The sequence below is a fragment of the Cuculus canorus genome, chromosome Z (genome assembly GCF_017976375.1).
Source record: "Cuculus canorus isolate bCucCan1 chromosome Z, bCucCan1.pri, whole genome shotgun sequence".
NCBI lineage: Eukaryota > Metazoa > Chordata > Aves > Cuculiformes > Cuculidae > Cuculus > Cuculus canorus.
The window spans coordinates 44,851,353-44,872,165 of NC_071441.1; the positions used below are offsets into that span (position 1 = coordinate 44,851,353).

General features: G+C 38.1%; 1 protein-coding gene across 11 annotated transcripts in view; it reads left to right on the forward strand.

The window, feature by feature from the left end:
• PCGF3 (polycomb group ring finger 3) overlaps positions 1-20,813 on the forward strand; it is a 52,646-nt gene that overhangs the window by 23,917 nt on the left and 7,916 nt on the right. For 4 of the 11 annotated variants that reach the window (XM_054054345.1, XM_054054349.1, XM_054054341.1 and 1 more), the window contains 7 exons: positions 5,513-5,630; positions 12,690-12,786; positions 15,161-15,216; positions 15,767-15,877; positions 16,361-16,449; positions 17,743-17,880; positions 19,576-19,656. In XM_054054345.1, coding sequence (XP_053910320.1) covers positions 5,522-5,630; positions 12,690-12,786; positions 15,161-15,216; positions 15,767-15,877; positions 16,361-16,449; positions 17,743-17,880; positions 19,576-19,656 — 681 coding nt within the window. In that variant the 5' untranslated portion in view covers positions 5,513-5,521. Of the gene's footprint in view, positions 1-1,743; positions 1,762-1,938; positions 2,033-2,886; positions 3,016-3,090; positions 4,225-5,497; positions 5,631-12,689; positions 12,787-15,160; positions 15,217-15,766; positions 15,878-16,360; positions 16,450-17,742; positions 17,881-19,575; positions 19,657-20,813 lie in introns of those variants that run through there. The other 7 variants (XM_054054344.1, XM_054054342.1, XM_054054348.1 and 4 more) reach the window with 6 other exon arrangements.

The window sequence follows — 20,813 nt, forward strand, 5'->3', positions numbered from 1 at the left end:
TTTGAGACTTCTGCTTCTGAGCTTGGCTGTGATCCAGTGAAAGATTCAGAAGCTCTTGAGTATGCAATGACTGATAGGTCACATTATAAAATGAGGCACATTCAAATAGTCTCAACTAATTGAAGAGGGTTGCTTTTACTACTAGCTTCTTCTTACAGCCTAGTGAGTTTATAGAGTTTCTGTAACAAAGATGTCTCAACCTTGAGATATGTTTTTGTTTTATTTTGATTTCTAAAATTTTATGCAAGAAGGTACTGACCTAGTTAGTGCTTTGGAAAAGTAAATTTATCATCCCCTCCTACTACTACTTCAAGCTGGTGTGTGTGACTTTAACCTCAATCCGATTCTGCCAGTTTTATTTTCAAAGCAACCAATTTTAGACTTTGAGCTCGTGCTAACTTCATTGAGTTGATGTATATGTGATTATGGCTGAATAACCGTTGCTTGAAATAATGAGCAACTTGAGAGGGGTCAAAATCGTAAGAAATTCAGCTTGCATGGGTAGACAAAGATAGAATAATAATAAGTTCATAGGATCGTAGCATCTTTCATGTTGGAACAGATATCAGACAATGTGATCCAAGTGCTCAAAGCAGAATAAGCTATGAGGTCAGACCAGATTGCTCAGTGCTTTATTCTGTTGTCTGACCACTTCCATGCATCTAAGCTGCAAGATTGCTTGTCAATGTGTATTCAAAGGCAGTTTTGGACTTCTGTTGGTTTTCTTTTTAAGGTTAGATTACTTGTTTGGGAAGTTTCTGAGTTCACTTTCTTTTTGACATAACGCTGTTTGAGAGATGGGAAGATGCGATTTGTGGAGGATACCACCTCGATTTTCAAATACTCGATTTTCAAATAGAAGGTATTGAAGGGAAATGGATTTGCCTAGAAAGTAGAAATATAGGTTGTTTAAAGCAAGCTGGCTAATCTTGCTTGGACATAGTGTATTCTTGCAGATTAATTCCAGTTTGTATGAGATTACTAACATCGAGTGATTGTATGTGTGGAAAGTGTCAGTAGTCTAAGCAGGAGGATGTTACTTCATTCAGGATTGTTCAGAGAAATCTAGTAGCTTGTAAACATGCTCTTTCTCCTTTTTCTATGGTACTATGTGGTATTATGGTAAAAGTGTCTTTTTGAGAGTGAGACCTAAACAGCAAAAACAGATACTGGCACTTCTGTAGGATACTGAAATTTTTCTCAAGGTAGGTGTTGTCCTGCTTTCATGGGAGCCCAGCAGCTGAAAAAACCCGACCAGGTTTTCAATTGCTTGCTTGATCAACTCAGATAATATTTCAACTGACATTTGCAAGCTCATAAGTGTGAGATAAACTTTAAACTTTTTAATAAATAGTTTTTTAATTTCTTAGTGTACTTGTAGTGTGTCAGAGACTGATTCTTGCTACTCAAATGGTTTGCCTTAGGTAATTTGTTTTGTGGCTGTTGAGCCTGCAGCAAAGAGGCAGTGTCCTTCAGTGCTGACCTTACCTTGCAGGAAGTGCAGCTGTGCATGCTAGCAAGAACTGCCGTGCTGCAATCCTGCGGGTGGTGTGAGCAGGGCAGAACTGTACCTCAGACTCACCAAGGACCCTGGAGCCCTCCTAGGACCCACAAACTTGTTTCCAGAACCTTTCAGTGGGATCACTGCACAGATGCATGAGGATTCTCTTCCCCCTTGGACCTTATTCTATAAATAATGCTCATAAGACAGGGCTGGGAAGTGCCCCACTGTCCTGGGAGTTTGATTGCACTGGAGCCCAGGTGATATCTTTACACTTTTTTTCTTTCTCCCCTCTTGTCCCTTTCTCTCTTTCTTTCTTTTCCCTTACCACAGATTTAGGAAGCCAATGCCAATCTTACACCTAATAATGCCTGTACAAATAAATTCCTTCTTAGATCAATTGTTTTGCATCACTTTAACTTCATTTGTCCCGGCAGGCACTGAACCCATAAATTTTATGGGGAGACTCTGGGTCTTACCCCAGCGACCCCTGGACTGCCCAGATTGGATCCCGACATGTTGAAATAGCAGGTAGTCTTTATGGTTAAGGTGGAGTCAAAATCACATAGAACTGGGGCTCGGGAACTTATTCATGATATGCTTGCCATCATTAATGTCTTGGAATTTTTTTGTACCTTCTGTTTGCTTCTGATCTTCAGGTCTAATCCACATTTTTTTCCCCTATGGCAGTGCACTTAAGTGTACATGTGGTTACTTGAAAAGCGTGTTTGGTGTGATTTTCTCAGTGGGGTGGTAAGAACTTGGTTGTTTTATATAATGAAAGTGATTTTCAGCTTTTGTTTGGTGATAGGCTTTAGGAGCACGGAAATGTTGGGACTCCTTCCCGAGAGCAGGTGTGGGGTTCATGTAAACTCATACTTTTTCTCAGCTGATAGCTGTTAACATTTTCTGCAGAGGAGCGTGGAAGACATATTGTATTAGCCAAGTTTGTATCTTGAAGTATGAATGTCTCCTTTTCAAATATGTTAATAATCATAAAAAAGTAGTTGATGATGATTTATCTAATTTGCTTTCCTCTGAAGTGATACAGAACAGACAAATGATTAATATGGAATTACTTTACATTTTTAATTTGTTGCTATTATTAATGAACTTAGTTTCTTATATGAGGCTGTAACACTAGTCATTCTAATTATTCTTTACATATGTCAGTAGTTTTGCTTATTTTTTTTTCCCCTCTTTCCCTCTGAGAAGCAATTCATGTTGTCTTCAAAGTCTAAGTCTTTAATATGTTGTCTAACAGAATAGACATCTTGGTAATAGGCCGTTTTGTTGATAGTTCCTCCCTTATTTTCTAAATAGATATGAACTGATATGGCTTCCCCTCCTCCTTTTTTTTTTAATAAGGCTGCTGATTGTTGCAGGTTACCCATTTTGAAAAATAGGAGAGGATTCCAGTTGTCTTCTTTTTCCTGAGACTAGAGGACACAGGCCTCAATTGTGTGAGATACACTCTAAAGTGGAGCTGACAGCTTGCTTACTGACCTTAAAAGGTGCATTGCTTACATATTCAAACTGTATTGAAGCTACCATGTCTGGGCCTCTGCATCTGCAGAGAAGAGGTCATTGTCTTGTTTTTTTCAGCTGCAAGATAGAGCTGTGAGTCAGGCCTTCTGGAGAAATCTCTTTCTTACTGTAGGTTTTGTCTCTCTTTGGAACAAGATGTCTAATGCCTTGGAAAAACATATTCTCATTCTTCTGCTTCATCCAGTAGTTGCCAGTTTTTGTATTTTAAACGTGTAGTGGGAAGGGTTTTGTGTCATTCTTGAAAGGTGTATAAAATTTTCATGAAGTTGATTTGACAGACTTGCTCTTGATGTTCTAGAAGACACATTTTTCTCCTTTGCCAAAAATGATTTTGTTTCCCATTCAGTCAGTGAAGTATGTATTATCTTTCCTGTTCTCTTTTTCTGTACAATGGTGTTTATTACTATGTAGTATTTTTACTTTCTTGATTTGTATAGTTCATCCATTGTTCTCATAATATTATACCCCATCCAAACTGTTTATTGTCATTTTTTTCTCACTACAATAGGGACAAGCAGAAGTGGCAGTGCTTGTCTCTGTTGTAGAGGGGAAGAAATGTTATGCTTTTTCTAGAAAATAAATAATTTCTTTGCTTCATCTGTCACTGTAACACCTTTGGCTTTTCTGCCTCATTAGTGCTTGGATTCAGTTTGTGGTGAGCCTGAACACCTTTTTCTGAGATCCTGCTTGGGCAAGTAACTAGAGTTGTGTTGATACTGCCTTTTTAAGTATCCGTGTAGCTTAATTTCTCTTTAGCCTGTCATGAATTATGTTTTCCAATGTGCTGACTTTCTATTTAACTTGTGGTTTTAAGCCATCTCCTGAACGCTTCTTTAAGATGTTAAAAGCTCTTCTCCTGTACCATAGAAATGTATGTACTTCATGCAGTAGCTTCTTGAAATGAAGACCTCATGCACCAACTTCTAGGGATTTAATACATGGCTGGTTTTCACTTGATTAGAAATATATCTATAAAATACAATTTTGAAAAGCAATTTAGTTTCCTAGCATAGTATCTTTGCACTTTCATTCTTCTGTAATGGCTAGTTGCTAGCTTAATTAAGAACTCTCAAATACCATGAAATAAGTTTGATTTTTGTGTTATTTACTTCTTAGCCAAAAGAACTGGAGATCATCCTACTCATTTTTATGTAGGACAATGCAGATTTTAATGGGTGGGTGTTGGATATACTTTTCCATAGGTTATAATGGAATATAAAGTGCTTTCTTCAGTGCTGGTGTAGTTCAGATTAGTGCGAAAGTTTACCTTTGATAGTTCTTTTTGCTTAATACCACTTCATTATACACAGAAAATTACAATAAAATTAAATTAAAGATCAGACAACTTTGTTACAACATTTTTGGTGAATTTGGGGGATATCTCACTGTTCAAATTCTGAAATATATTCCAAACTAAGCTAGATGAAAACTAGTATTTCTGAGTGAAGAACAGCAGAGTCACTGCAATAGAAAATGCTGTAATTCAGTGACTTCTGCAGTGCAGGAGCCAAATGTAATAGGCAAAAGGGTTTAGCCTACTTTGCTAATCAACACTAATGCTATCAATGTATGGTAACAGTACAGTTTTTTCTTTTCAGTGTATTGTGAAAAATAAAATATAGCTGTGTTTAAAAGGTAAACAGTTTGTTAAGGCATGGGCTTTAGGTGTTGTTTTGTCTAAAAACAGTTGAGGTTGCTGCATAAAAAGTTAGATGAGGTGTTTCGTTTTTAATTTCTATATTTATTCCTTTTAATGGTGGTTATGCCATCCCTTGCTCCAAAGATATAAAAACTTTCTAAGTCATGTTTCTTAGTACAACAGACAGCAACACTGCTAAAGAAACTTCTAGTTTGTAATGTTTTCTTTAGTTAACTTGAGTTTAAATAAAATGGGATTGCAGAAGGTGTACTTTTCAGCGCAAATGTTCAGCTTCAAAATTATGCTTTAACTCTACTGGCACAAGGCAAACACTTACAAATAAATCTACTATACCAAACCAGACCTAGTTATTTTGACTTTCCAGTTATTGAAATGCTTTTAATTCTCAAATATCTTAAGGGATTTTCTCCAGATTTTTGTGATTTATTTTTTGTGATTTTTTTCTGTGTTACTAGACTGAATATGATGACTGAGATCAGTATATTAGTATGGTTTCACGTTAAATTGAAGTCCTTCAGTTGATAAAGGAACTTATTAGTAGCATGCTAGAAAGACTGTTTTCTGTGCTATTGAAATTTTGACTTGCAAAATAGTGTGGGCTTGACACCTGTATCACTTTTGTGAAGTCTTTAGAAGTTATTGCTATCATTGTGCATGAGTGCACGCACACCCTTATACAGTATATGCGAGCCTAAAGCCATATAAACGTATCTTTAGGATTAATTATAGTTAATAATTTATTCCTAGATTACTTTTTGCTGATTGCTACAGCTGTGTTACTTTATAATATGTCTTTTCTGCAGACACCAAAAATGCTAACAAGGAAGATAAAGCTTTGGGACATTAATGCCCATATAACCTGTCGTCTGTGCAATGGATACCTGATTGATGCTACTACTGTAACAGAATGCTTACATACTTGTAAGTAGAACTATTATTAAGATAAAGAAGTTGAGATTTGTTTGTTTTTTGGTTGTTTTGTTTCTTTTTTTTAACTTGATTTGCAACGTGTTTTAATGTTTTTTTGTTGAAATTAAAAAATCTGTTGTTCACCAGCCAAAATAATTTGTGCTTCACTAGACATTGCTTTGTTTAACAAATTATTTGATTTTTTTTTAACAAAGCGAATTGAGAGAGCATTAGAGCTGTACTGCACAAACTTGAAGCCATATACAGTTATTGGTAACGTATTCATTCAGGAATGCAGTGTCTTCCTGCTAAAGGAATGTGAAATGCCTAGTTCTTGCTTCTGTGACAGTTGACATAGTATATGTTTTCCACCTGAAGCCTTCCAAATGTCTGTTGCTTTTCTATTCCTCTTCAAAAAGCAATCATAGTTTATTGATAAATAATAAGTATATTGTATTGTAATGTAGAAATAAGCTTTTGTTCCAAGATACTGTGAGATAGCTGTTTGTTGTTATGCCATTCTGCATTTCTGGTTTCACATTGTCAAGTATGCCCTGGTACTTTGCAAATCTTTAGGCTTCAAGTAAACTGAAGGTGTGTGTTGAAGGTATATGTCTATCTCAGTGTTTTTGTAGTTGACGTTGTGGGGTATAGGAGTGCTAGGGTTAATATTCTGAATGGAAATCTTGTATATTGGCACAGTTCCAACTAAAGATGTGGAGAGATTCTTTCTGAGGAGAAGTGTCCTTATAGTCCAAAGTGGTAACTCCAAAACTATTGTCTTGAATCTGTTCTGATCATCAGTTTCCTTTGCCAAAGTAGATGTTAGCTGAGGAATCAAAATTCAGTCCAGAAGACCTGAAACAGTGACATGAAATACCCTCTGTAGCTTTACATAGTCTAAGATGGCTTTACATCTTATGTTCCAGAGTTTTACTGAAAGTATTTTTTCTATCTGTGTCTTCAGAATCCCTGCAATTTACCGTTTCCTTGTCATTCAGAAGCTTCCAGTTTTATCTGTTCAGAGCTCAATATATATTTTTCTTTTGTTTGTATGTACCTATATCGAATTTATTAAATAGTATGGAATCTGTTAAATGGTATTGAATCTATTAAATGGTATTTGCCATGAAGCGTCAAACATCCTGTGTTTTGAAAAGCTTCTGTCACCGTATTTTACTCGTACTGTAATAAATCTAAACTCTTGTTTGAATAGCTTAATGACCCATAGTCCTAAAATATCTTGGAAGGGATTATTGGGTGGCAGTGGCTTCATCTCCCCAAAATGAAAAGTACGCAGCCCTGATTTTTAAAAAAAAATTTATACATGTTGGAATGGTTTGTATTCTGTATGTTAATGCTAATGATACATGTTCCTGGAAAGACATGCTTGCAGAAAGACATGCTATCCTGAAAGTGCCCTTACTGTTGAGAGAGTGAATTCTCTGCCAAATTCCACCTTGTTTCCACCTTGAAATTTTCTTTCTGTTTCTACTCAGAACTTCACTATTCTCTTATCTTTTCCATTTTTCTCTAATTTCCTGTCCTTCAGATATTCAAAGACTATTCCCTTCAGTAGTAAATACAGATCTTGAGTCCTGCGAGTCATTTGGAGGACCAGGACCAGTCTTTGGAGGGACAGGGCCAACTTCTTTTCTAAACATAATTCAGGGAAAAGGAAGTGTTTTGCTCCCTTTCTTGCCTGCTTCTGTGACATATCTTTAGCGACAGGTAGACCTATAAGTCAGTAGATAAGACCTTAATTAGTAGTAACTCATTGTTAAAGTCTTAGTTTACATCTGTTTCATTATTAGAATTCTGGGTTAGCAGAAACGTGCAACTTAAATTTTATGTTTGCAATTTGAATTTTTTTAGTGTTTGTGTGAAAGCTGTCCTCATATGTTATGTAAGGGACAGTCTTAAATGTTATGAAAGGTATTATTTTATGGGTTTGCGAGGACGATGAAAGACCAGCTGTATTTCTTGAACTAGATATAGAAGTGAAAAAAGCCAAGAGGAGTGAAACTTTTTAAGATAAAAAAGTTAGTGAGAATTAACCTTGCCTGTTCCTTTTCTAATGAAAGTTTTCTGATACGTTGAAGTGTAGTGTAAAAGTAACCAGAAAATTTACAACTCAGTTCAGGCCTACAATCAGTACCCAAGTATCTGGATAAATTGAGATCAGATGCTTTGGAAGTCCCAGGTAATGGAAAATGAGACCCTGGGTTTCCCATGTGGACTGTCTCATGCTCCTAGGTCTTAAAGTTTCAGGAAAGTTTATAAATCCCAGTTTGGCCCTGTGAAGAGGAACTAATCTAGAAAACTGCAGCACTCTTCATTCTGTTTGCATTTATTTGGATGCTGTGCTTAGACTAATATGCCTGCCAGACCCTGAGTTGATGTGTGGCAAGTTCTGTTTTGGAGGAGTTAGTGTATAGTTAGTCCAAACCGGAAGATGTACTGAAATGGGAGATTGGTTTAGATAGTATCATGGAATGGATTGGGTTGGAAGGACCTTTGAAGGTCATCTAGTCCAACCCCTCTGCAGTGAGCAGGGAAATCTTCAACCAGATCGGGTTGCTCTAAGCCTGATCCAACCTGACCATGAATGTTTCCAGGGATGGGACATCTTCAGCTTCTCCTGTCAACCTGTTCCATTGTTTTACCATCCCCACTGTAAAAAAAATCCTTCCTTAAATCTAGTCTGAATCTAGCATCTTTCAATTTAAAACCATTCTTTATTGAAAGCCCCATTTAATAATTGAAAGGCCACAATAAGGTTTCCCTGGAGCTTTCCCTTCTCCAGGCTAAACAACCTGTGCTCTCTGAGCCTGTCCCTGTATGTATTTCATCATTTTTGTAATAATTTTGTGATCACTCTGATCATTTTTGTGGCCCTCCTCTGGACTTACTTCGGCAGGTCTACGTCTTCTTTGTACTGAGGACTCCAGAGCTGAGCACACTACTTCAGGTGGTGCTCATGAGAGTGTAGTAGAGGGGCAGAATTACCTCCCTCAACCTGCTGGCCGCACTTCTTTTTTCATGCTGCATTGGATATAGTTGCTTTTCTGTACTGCAAGTATACGTTGCTGGCTCATTTTTCATCATTACTTTTTCATTTTTCATCAGCTTTTCATCCACCAGTCCACCTGCAAGCCCCTCTTTGCAGGGCTGGTATCTATCCCTTCAACACCTAGCCTGTATTTGTATTTGGGGTTGCCCCAGCCCAGATGCAGGACCTTGTGGACCTTGCACTTGGCCTTGTTGAACTTCCTGAGGTTCACATAGGCCTGCTTCTCAAACTTCTCCAGATCTCTCTGGTTGATGTCCCATCCCCTAGGCATGTCAACTGCACCACTCAACTTGGTTTCACCGGCAAATTTGCTGAAGGTGCATCAGTCCGCTGTCCATGTTGTTGGTGAAGATGTTAAACAGTACTGGTCCCAATAGAGACCCTTGAGAATCCACTCATCACTGATCTCCATTTGGACTTTGAACTGTTGACCACCACTCTCTGGATGCGACCATCCAGCCAATTCCTTATCCACTGAATACTCCATCCATCAAATCCATATCTCTCCAATTTACAGAGAAGAGCATTGTGGGGCACCATGTCAAAGGTCTTCTTGAAGTCCAGATAGTTGATATCCATAGCTCTTCCCTTGTCCACCGATATAGTTAGGCCATTATAGAAGGCCACGAGGTTGGTCAGGCAGAACTTGTCCTTGGTGAAGCCTTGTTAGATGTCTCTACTTGCCTCCTTGGTCTCCATGTTCTTTAGCACACCTTCTAAGAGGATCTGTTTGATGATCTTCCCTGGCACAGAGGTGAGGCTGGCAGTTTGGTAGTTCCAAGATCTTCCTTTTGTACTTTTTAAAAAAATGGGTGCAATATTTCCCTTTTTTTCATTTACTGGCGACTTCACCTGACTGTATGACTAAGATGGAGAGTGGCTTGGCAACTTACATCAGCCGGTTCCCTCAGGACTCTGGGATGCATCTCATCAGGTCCCATAGACTTATGTATGCTCAGCTTCCTCAGATGATCATGAACCTGAACTTCTGTAACAGTTGGAGGGACTTTGCTTCCCCAGTCCCTGCTTTGTGGTCCATGTGCTCAAGAGGTGGGGTAAGAGAGGTTGCTGGTGAAGACAGGCAGAAAAATTGTTGAGTGCCCCAGTCTTTTCCATGTCTAGCATTAGCGAGTTTGCCAGTCATGTTCGTTGTGGGAGGTACATCATCTGTCTTTAACCTTCCTTTTTTGTCTGGCATGCCTGTAGAAAGACGTGTTATTCTTTGCATCCCTTGTCAAGTTCAGCTCCAGCTGCGCCTTGGCCTTCTTGCCCCCATTCCTACACAATTGGGCAATATCTGTGCTGTTCCCAGGATACCTGTGCCTTCTTGGAAGGTCAGGTTCTGCTTTCATTGACTTTGTAAGCTCAAGATTTGGTTTCAGTTTTGCAAATACATCTACTTCGGTGGCATTCCACCAGAACAGACTGCTGTGCAAGATCTATGCTGAGTGTGCAAAGCTATGGGGCTAACCATAACCTATACCAGCAACAGTACTGTCATTCTAAGTGTGTAAATACAATGCAGAACACAAACCTTATTTGCTGCGGTTTTAATTTTTTATATTAACAAGTGTTTATTTAATCTTTCCTGAGAGGTAGGTGGCAGTAAAGTTACAAAAATTCTTCACTTTTATGTGATAAGAATGAATGCATTACAACCATGTTTGAATGAGCTGCTAAGAAAAGGCTGTTTTCCCCCTGCCCCCCCCCCTTTTTTTTCTACATTTCTGAGTTGCAACTTCAACTGAGTTCATGTAGTAATGTATATTATGAATACTGTTTCAAGGGAGGCAGGTATTGTAAATAGTTTACTTCAAATGAGATACAGGTGATTGTTTATATGCATATGGAAACAGTTCCAAACCCATGCAGCTTTATAATGAGCAACTGCTTTAGCAATTTCTGCAATTTCTTACAAATACTGAAGGTCTGTGCGCATGTAATCTTTTTTCCTGGTGGAATTTTAACTGCAGTATACTCTGTAAAAGTTAGAACTAAACTAGCACCTGAATATCTACTTATTGAAAGTTTTCTGTTCATGAAAAAGTTCATTCCAACCTTGGAATATTTTTTTGTGTGTGTGTGTTTAGTTCATTGCCACTGTATACTTTACTTCTGTATGTGGCCATGGTTGAAGCAAATAGTCTCAGTAGCTTTATGGCATGCAATTCTTGTTAAATCATATGTGCAGTCTGAATGGTGCAAGTGATATGATGTTGACTTGCTAGAAATTGTTGTTCTGGTAAGTTCCAGAGTGTGATTGTGCGTTGTATGCTTTACTAGGAAGACAAGACTCTGACTGGGTATCACAGAATCACAAGGTTGGAAAGGACCCATTGGATCATCGAATCCAACCATTCCTAACACTCCCTAAACCATGCCCCTCAGCACTTCATCCACCTGTTCCTTAAACACCTCCAGGGACGGCGACTCGACCACCTCCCTGGGCAGACTGTTCCAGTACCCGATGACTCTTACTGTGAAGAATTTTTTTCTGATATCCAACCTGAACCTCCCCTGGTGGAGCTTGAGGCCGTTCCCTCTTGTCCTGTCCCCTGTCACTTGGGAGAAGAGGCCAGCTCCCTCCTCTCCACAACCTCCTTTCAGGTAGTTGTAGAGAGTAATAAGGTCTCCTCTCAGCCTCCTCTTCTCCAGGCTAAACAACCCCAGCTCTCTCAGCCGCTCCTCGTAAGACTTGTTCTCCAGCCCCCTCACTAGCTTTGTTGCTCTTCTCTGAACACGCTCCAGAGCCTCAACATCCTTCTTGTGGTGAGGGGTCCAGAACTGAACACAGTATTCGAGGTGCGGTCTCACCAGTGCCGAGTACAGAGGGAGAATAACCTCCCTGGACCTGCTGGTGACCCCATTTCTGATACAAGCCAAGATGCCGTTGGCCTTCTTGGCCACCTGGGCACACTGCTGGCTCATGTTCAGTCGGCTGTCAACCAGCACCCCCAGGTCCTTCTCTTCTGTGCAGCTCTCCAGCCATTCTTCCCCCAGTCTGTAGCGCTGCATAGGGTTGTTGTGCCCCAAGTGCAGGACCCGGCATTTGGACTTGTTAAACCTCATGCCATTGGTCTCGACCCAGCAGTCCAGCCTGTTCAGATCCCTTTGCAGAGTCTCCCTACCCTCCAGCAGATCCACACTTCCTCCCAGCTTAGTGTCATCTGCAAACTTGCTGAGGGTGCACTCAATGCCTTCATCCAGGTCATTGATAAAGACATTGAACAGAGCTGGACCCAGTACTGAGCCCTGAGGAACTCCACTTGTGACTGGCCTCCAGCTGGAGTTAACTCCATTGACCACCACTCTCTGGGCCTGGCCATCCAACCAGTTTTCAACCCAGGAGAGTGTGCGCCTGTCCAGGCCAGAGGCTGACAGTTTCTGAAGCAGAATGCTGTGAGAAACTGTGTCAAAGGCTTTACTGAAGTCCAAGAAGACTACATCCACAGCCTTTCCCCCATCCAGTAATCGAGTGATTTTGTCATAGAAGGTGATCAGGTTAGTTTGGCAAGATCTGCCTTTTGTAAACCCATGTTGACTGGGCCTGATCACCCGGTTCTCTTGCATGTGCTTCATGATAGCACTCAAGATTACCTGTTCCATGACTTTCCCTGGCACTGAGGTGAGACTGACAGGCCTGTAGTTCCCCGGATCCTCTCTGCAACCCTTCTTGTAGGTGGACACAACATCAGCCAGCCTCCAGTCTAGTGGAACTTCCCCAGTCAGCCAGGACCTCTGGAAGATGATGGATAGGGGTTTGGAAAGGACATCCGCCAGCTCCTTCAATTCTAGCACATTAATTCTGTTTATCAAGAACATTAATGAAAGCTGTTGTGGAGTTTTATGCATGATTCGATGTCATGTTTATGTGATGTAAAAAAAATTAACTTCACCTAAGTCTCAGTAAGGTGCGTTTCTGCAAATGTATATAAACAACATTTTTTTTCATTATGCTTTTTAAATATACTTTTAATTATAAATGTCTTTATTATCAGTCTGTAGAAGCTGCCTAGTGAAATATTTGGAGGAAAACAACACCTGTCCGACCTGTAGAATTGTTATACATCAGAGCCACCCATTACAGTATATTGGGTAAGTATGAAAGCAAAAGTGGAACTAGCTTCACTCTAGACTGTTGCAGTCTCTTTAATACAGCACACTTTTTTTTCCTAAATTTTCCTACTTGCTTATCAGCATGTTAAGCATTTAATGGGAAGGTTGAAGATGATTGAGAGGCCAGACTTTGCTATTAATTTGCAACTCCTTGACATGTTACCTTCTTCCAGACTTGAAAGCAAGCAAAGTATGTATTCACTGTTTAATTTCTTTGTGAGTTTTAATGCGATTTAGTCATTCCTCATTTTGTGTGATTAGGTTATAAAAGATACAGAAATTAAACTTTTGTAGAAATTCTACTTCTACAAAATTTTCAGAATAATTACTCTTAGTTGAACAGTGCTTTTCAGTGTCTTGACAGAGTAATGAGAGAAATAATTGTCAGCTTTATTGTTCAGTTAGTCTTTCAAAGGTCTGCCTAATTCATAGGAAAAGGTAAGAGTATGGCAGCAAAAATATTAGACTAGTGGATTTAATCTATACAATGGAGCAATCTTGTCCTTTGTTCTGTTGTGACCCCTACATGGAGTGCTCTCACTTTCTGACTTAACATGAAAGTTTTTGTGGGTTTTTTTTTTTTTTGCTAAGTATTTTTTACGGTGATTTTCATTTGTCTCCGGAAAAGACATTCCCTTTCTTTTCGTTTAGTGTTTTCCTTTCGTTTTACTGAACTTTAATAGTTTTCCCTGATGAAAATCCATTGTGATGGTGTGTTTGCACTAGCTTTGCGTATGAAGTAGAAGTGTTTTGCGTACTTCTATGAAGTTTGCTTTCATTTGTGGCAGTTCTCAGTGTATCTTTCTCAGTTCTATCGGAACTTCTGAATCAGTGGTTGTATAAAATATGTTTGATTTCTCTTCACTTTTACAGAAAACTGTCAATGTTCTATGCAAACTTAGATTGCTTAAGTTGGAATTGATTCAGGAACCTGAAACTAGTCATGCCATCTCTGCATTTGGAGAATAATAGTGTACACTGATAATATGTTACATTATACACTGACAGTACACTGTATTGAGTGTGTGCTTTGAAGAGACAAGTAGGTGCCAATAGGCAAGAACAAATAAATGACATTTAAGACAGCGTGTTTGTCTTCTGTGAAACTACAGGGATACACCAATGTCTTGTTTCAGATACTTGTTTTCTGTGACAAAAGTGCTAGGAACAGCATCAAATTGAGAACAGCTAGAAAGGAATTTGCTACCTGTGCTAAACCAAATGTGTCTCCTGTTTTACATTTCTGAATGCCATTAAATTCTCACCTCTGATCTAGGAGTGATGACTGATTTACTCATTTATGTTAAAATATTTTTGGAGCTATTCCTGCAATTTGTATGTGACACCTGAAAATCCCATTCTGTGCAAATGGGTTTACTGCTGGTTGGAATTACATGAATTTTAGAATTATTGATATTCTGATTCTTATTGTGGTGCTACTTAAAAGATTGTAACAGTCCATTGTAGATCTCTTGATTTGTCACCAGTACTGTACTTATTCACTAGTTTCCATTGCTGTGAAGTGCTCATGTCAGGTGATGACAAGCCTGAGACTACTTTTGTAAAACTTTTGTTCTTTTTAAGTCAGATTCAGGATTTGATATTACAAGTTCTGTTGGGATGATGACCTTGCAGCAGCCGTGACAGACATTTGAAGTGTTTCTGATTTTATTTATCAATTGGAATTTAGAATAATGTTTTTTCTGTCAGACGGTGGCTTATTTTAGACTAAAAAAGGATTTCATGTAGGTGAGCTGGGAATTAAACTGGTCCTGCTGCCTTCCAGTTCCAGTGCAATTATTAACTTTCTTTTATTTAAGCCACACTACCTGTACAGACTTCTGTACAGGAACAGTTAAAATGGTGGCTTTTAAGAACAAAGCAAAATTTTATTTTTGTGGTCTTCTGTGCACTGTTTTCTGGTGTTTTTGGGAAAGCCTAGTAAAGATAACTAAGGACTGTAGAAATGTGAGAGATCAGTCTTTAGGCATAAGGAACAGACTGTCCTCCATTGTTTTGTAATAAAAATCAGTTTACGTCAAAGTTATCAAAGAATTTTGATATTATTAATAACATACTTTTCTTGATGCAAGAGACCATGTTTTGTGGGGCATGTTCCTCCACATGCAAAGGTTATTCTTCCTCAAACTTCCAATGGGTTCTGTCATAGCCTATACTACTTCTTACTTTGTTTCATGTTACTATCCTCTCTTTTTCATATAAGTACCGAGTTGAGAATTACAGTTCTTCTTAATTGAATTTGGAGATTTGGCATCAATTTGATACTGCAATTTTTTTAAGATTGAATTAAGATAGTTGAGTTAAACTTCTCATTATGTTTTTTTCTTCTTAGTCATGACAGAACAATGCAAGATATTGTTTACAAACTTGTGCCAGGCCTCCAAGAAGGTAAGTTGTAGTATGACTATTTTTAGAGATTGTTTAGAACATACTTGAAGGTATTTTCCAACCTAATTTATTCCATGATTCTACTTTTTTAACTCTTCTAGAAAAAAATGTTTCGGGTATTGAAAATACAGGGGGAGGATGGAGGAAAAACACAATAGAAAACCATATTCCTCCATTTGTATAATTTCTAGTGATTAATTTAATACTTGAACTACCAGTAATTGGGGAGATGTGAGGAAAGGTGGGATATTTCTTTGAACAGTATTCTTACATAAAGCAAGAACAGTAGTTCAGTTTCTGAATGTTGGCACACTGTAGCTGTAATAGGAATGCTATAATAGTAGCTGTAGAGATGATTCTGTATTATTCTAACTCTGAAAAATACAAACATGACTTGATACAGTACCAAAGATGGAAAAGCAGTAAATGCTGACAATACCATTAGTTGTTGGCAAGCCTTTTTCACTTAAGAGGGAAGGGATTTGGAATAACTTCATAAATATTGCATTAGAACTTTATTACAGGGATTAATATTTCCAATTTTAAACAGCGGAAATGAAAAAGCAAAGGGAGTTTTATCACAAACTGGGCATGGAAGTTCCAGGGGACATCAAAGGGGAGACATGTTCTACAAAACAGCACCTAGATTCCCATCGAAATGGTAAATGGTCCTTTATTTATTCTTTCTTGCATGGGTGATGGCTAGTAAATGGATTAACAGACCTATTGGAGGTATGTGCCTAATTGATTTATTATAATCACAATTGTTTTATAACTGCACAATACAGTGAGTGTAGGACTGTTGCTTTGTCCCTTAGTTGTGCACCAAATCTTTTCTTTTCAGCTGTTCATAGCATATTACTCTTGATGAGGATGATCTCCATAGTAGTGCCTACATGGGGACTTGCTGAAATTACCCAGCTTCTGGGTGCTAGCAGTTGAACTGAAGGTTGTGCTCTGTATGTATTCCATTTTTTTTTAAAGCAGGGGGCTGTCAGCAGCTAGTGTTGCTTAAGCACATAAGCACAACTTGTGGAAAGCAAAGTTTATTCTGTGTTGTAGTCCTGAGCTGTGCTGTTTTAATCATATTAGTGTTACAAGCTGCTGCTGAGTGTTATCCCATATATCTGGTTTCTTATTTAAGGTGAGACTAAAACAGATGAAAATTCAAACAAAGAAACTTCTGAGGAAAAACAGGAAGAAGATAATGATTACCACCGAAGTGATGAACAGGTGAACTCATAGGTCATGTTTTAGTTTTATCTTCTATTTTAGCTTTAGTGCTTTATTAAGCTCACAGTGAAGAAAAAAATAACTGTTTTATGCTACTCTTCTTTCTTTTGATACAAACAAGATGCAGTGTTGCCCAGTGCTTTTGTGGAAGCATAAGACTCATCTTTGGGTTTTGCAGGAATGGAGAATATGTTAAAGCAACATGTGTTAAGATCTGACTGTTTGTTTATGAGTTTCCAAACTGTTTCTTTTCTTTCAAAATTAATTCAGGTTATTCCGCTCCCCCCCCCCCCCCCCAGCCTCTTGCTTCTGAAGGAGCATATTCCAGTGTTATTGTGATACATTCAGCAGAATATATATTAATAATTACAAATAAAAAACCTTTTGCACTTTTACTAATTTACTATTTATTTTGTTGCAGACCTCTAATACTAAGGCAGTGTTAGCTCTATACCATAAAAATAGTATGAAAATTGGAAAATTCACCATTAAGTTTTAAACACAAAGCATGTTTGAAAGTGGAATCTCCTTTTGGGATATACCATATGTCTTTTTTATGTTTTCCTGTTACATGTCTCCAGAGTAAAACTTGGATTAATTTTCACTTATGATGTAGAGGAACTTCCAAAGTGGTTGTACCTAGTACTACATCCTCTTAGTGCATGAAGTAAATCATCACAAAGAGCTTAGATTAAGTAATGAATAGATGGATGGGAAAAGAAGTGAGAATTGAAGCATAGAAATTGGAGACCTTTTTAAAAAGTTGTCATTTGCATCTGTTATTTTTAAAATCTAAGTTCCCTTTTAAATGTGGTAATATCTTGTTTTAAACTCGATTTAGCGTAGCATTATGCTAAATGATTGGACTTGATGATCCAGTAGGTCTTTTCCAACCTAGTGATTCTATAATTCCATGTTTAAAAGCAAGAAGTTATGTTAGAAGCAATCATTGAATATTGGCAATGATATTTTTACTGTTTGTTATTCTGGCTTTTGACATAAGAGTCCTCTCGAACTACTAGCAGCCTGTGAATTTGGACTGGAGCAGCCTTGTTCCAACATAAAAATGTTCTTGAACTGTTTTGTCTGGGTCTATTTTGGTGGCAATAGTGCTTATCACTAAACTGACAAGATGTTAGAAAATGTTTTCTTTGATAGGACTACAGGCATTTCTGTTTAAGGAATACTGGTACTGCTTCACGTTTTGTGTTAATAAAAACTACATACGGAATACATGATGAGAACTGCTTAAAATTGTTCCAGCCAAGCCTGACTGTTTGCTTTTTCCTGAAGGTGAGTATCTGCTTGGAATGCAATAGCAGCAAATTGCGTGGATTGAAACGAAAATGGATCCGCTGCTCAGCACAAGCAACAGTCTTGCATCTAAAGAAGTTCATTGCCAAAAAACTTAACCTTTCTTCTTTTAATGAGGTAACATTATAAATCTTTAAAATTATTTTGCAGATATAAAAGCCTTACTAAAAGCGTGGGAATGTTCCTTTACAAAAGGATGTCTGTTAGTCTGATTTTACTTTAGGAAAACAGAAGCATACACTTTTTCTTGAATTATGTGTTATGTAGTCATTTTCTTTTCTTTACTTTGGTTTGTAGAGCATTTGCCGCTTGTTTTGCAGCATATCTTTTCATGTCCATATATAAATAGTTGAGCTAAAGACTTGGTTATGTGCTTCCACTTATGTTGAAATGGACTCTGGCGAGATTCTTTGACAGCTTGTAGTCAGGTATACCCCTCTGTTTCAGAGATTTCACACCCAGTGCAGGCGACAGGCAATAACAAACACTTTAACACTACTGAAGCACAAGTAAGAGAAAGCAGTGTGAATATTTTATTCCTTTCCATGCTCTCGGTGAAACTCAACCCAAAGCTGCTGCTCACCACTAGCAGAGTATTTTCGGATACCTACTTTTGCCTTCCTTTTCAGGGAATACTTGGAGTCATAGGAAGAATTTATGGTGAAAGGTACAGAAACAAAGGCAATTCTTTGCACACCTCCTAGTTCAGATCTGAAATTAATGGTGGCTAACATATGAATGCAACCTCTGTTTACCACTTTGCTTGGTCTTGAATGCATTCTGTAGACATCTCAATTGATGCTGTTTGACGTATTTTTGTGTGGGTGTGTGTTTAAGCCCTCCATTCCATGGTGCCGGTCTGGCACAACATGCTTGGCTTTTACTGAAGGAACAAACTTTCAGGAGTACTGTTTATTCATTTGCCATCCCTCCCTACCTTCTTGAAGAGTATGTAAATTGTGGTGTAATCAGTGTGCACATACGAAGTAATGGGATCATACCAGAAGGATTTAAGCCTATGGGCACTTGGTTGGTTGCTGTAGACTATTGCAGGTTTGAGTTATTCCCAATTACATAAGCCTTGTAAGCTGACTGCTTGCACATTCCTGCCATTCTGGGTTATGTGGTAAAGCAGTAATAGAAGCTGCCTTGGTAGACTTCGCTGGTTTTGTGCGTGTTCCCTGCTTTGTTCTATTTCAGTTATTGTAGTTCAGCTGATAATAATCATATAAACCTTATGTTTTTATGTTTATGTCCTCTTTGGTTCTAATGTTAAGATCTTTCAGCACTGAGATTGAAGAATAAAAATTGCTATTGAGTATCTGCCAAAACCCCATAAATATAGTATCTAAGGGAGGTGGCAGATTTTTTTTTATATATTTAAAAAAAATATGCCCTCGTAGCAGAAAGCAACGTGGCTGTTAGGTAAAAAAAAATCATAGTATGTTAAATAGTAGAGTTGTCTTCAAGATTCATGAATTCTGCCTTCTTGTGATCATGTTATTGGGCCTTTTTAAAAGCATTTAAAGCTTTCAGGAAAGGGCATTAGTACTGCTTGGGAAATTAAATGAAATAGTTAAGTGCGGATATTTCCTAGGTGGGCTCAGACATGGGCTTTCAGTAGTTTTATGTTGAGAAAATACACTCTCTTTTATTTCCTGCTATTATTTTTGTCTGCTTGACAGCTGCAAGATGAATGACTCCAATGTCTTCAGAGAAGAAATATTTTGTCAAACATTTGTAGCATTATCTGAAACATGTTGCTTCATGTACTGTGTGCCAGTGGACTAACTGTCATCTTTGTTTTGTCAGCTGGACATATTATGCAATGAAGAGATCCTTGGCAAGGACCACACGCTGAAGTTTGTAGTTGTTACTAGATGGAGATTTAAGGTATGGCACGGTGGTTCCAAGTCAGTCATGAAGTGACCAAATAAAATGATTATAAAATAGGCATAATTTATAACTATATCACAGTAACTGCAAACTCAATAGAAAGATACTTTAATAAACATCTAATACAGCATTTTTAACACCAAGTATTAATCTTATTTCCAAGAAAATGAAGAGAAGGGGAATTAAGTATTAACTACAAAGGAAAATAGAAGACTGCATCAGCTGTCAAAATTTTTATCAAGTCTGGCAAAGAAAGTGGAGGCCACAAGAAAGTATTTTTAGCTATTTTAGGTACAACTGCTTTTAATCCATGTGAGTAGGGAATTTGTGGTGCAGAAAAGGCAGAAATTCTCGGCACAGTTCTCGTCTGAAGCTCAGAAAGTCTGTCTGCTTCTTAATGAGAGGCAGTAAATGCAGTCTGCCTTAGTTAAGGAAATTTCTAGCAGCATTTAGTAGGTATAAACAAGGCAGGTTAAAAATGTTTGAGTACATATTTGACTTGTTTTCTTTAAACAGCTTCTTTGAAGCTGAATAATATACAGTGGGGCGTTCTTTCTGACTGTTAATTATCACATTAATAATGGCAATTCAAGTGAAATGTGTGTGTGTTAGAAGATGCTTGAACAAGGAGTTAATATTTATAATAGACAAGCAACACAGTCTGAGCTTACAGTATACACTGAGGTAGAACCATGTAGCAGCTTTCGATGCATATCTAGAAGAGGTGTAGGTGGGGATGGTGAAGAATTTTTCTGTCTTTGTGTAGCAGAATAATTGACTTGCATAAGAGTCACAGAATAGAGGTCAGTGGTCAGTCTTTGAAATGCGGAGAGATCACGAGTGGAATCCTACTGTAATCTGGTTTGTGTGATGTTCCTGAGTGACCTGGAAAGGGGCTTGAGTCATGCAGTAACAGTGTACTAATAACACTGTTATAAGACTGATGACAAGGGATTAAAGCAAGCCTTTACAGTTCTGAGTGAAAGGTGGTTAATGAACACTTTAAGTTCCATGTAGGTAAATATAAAAAGGTACAAAGTAAATGTTAAGGATCTGTAGAGGAGGAGAAGGGAGACACAAACAAAAGCGTCAAATTATATGTGCCTGTACATATAGCAAGTCTGCTATTCACTTTTATAATGGAAGTCTATGTA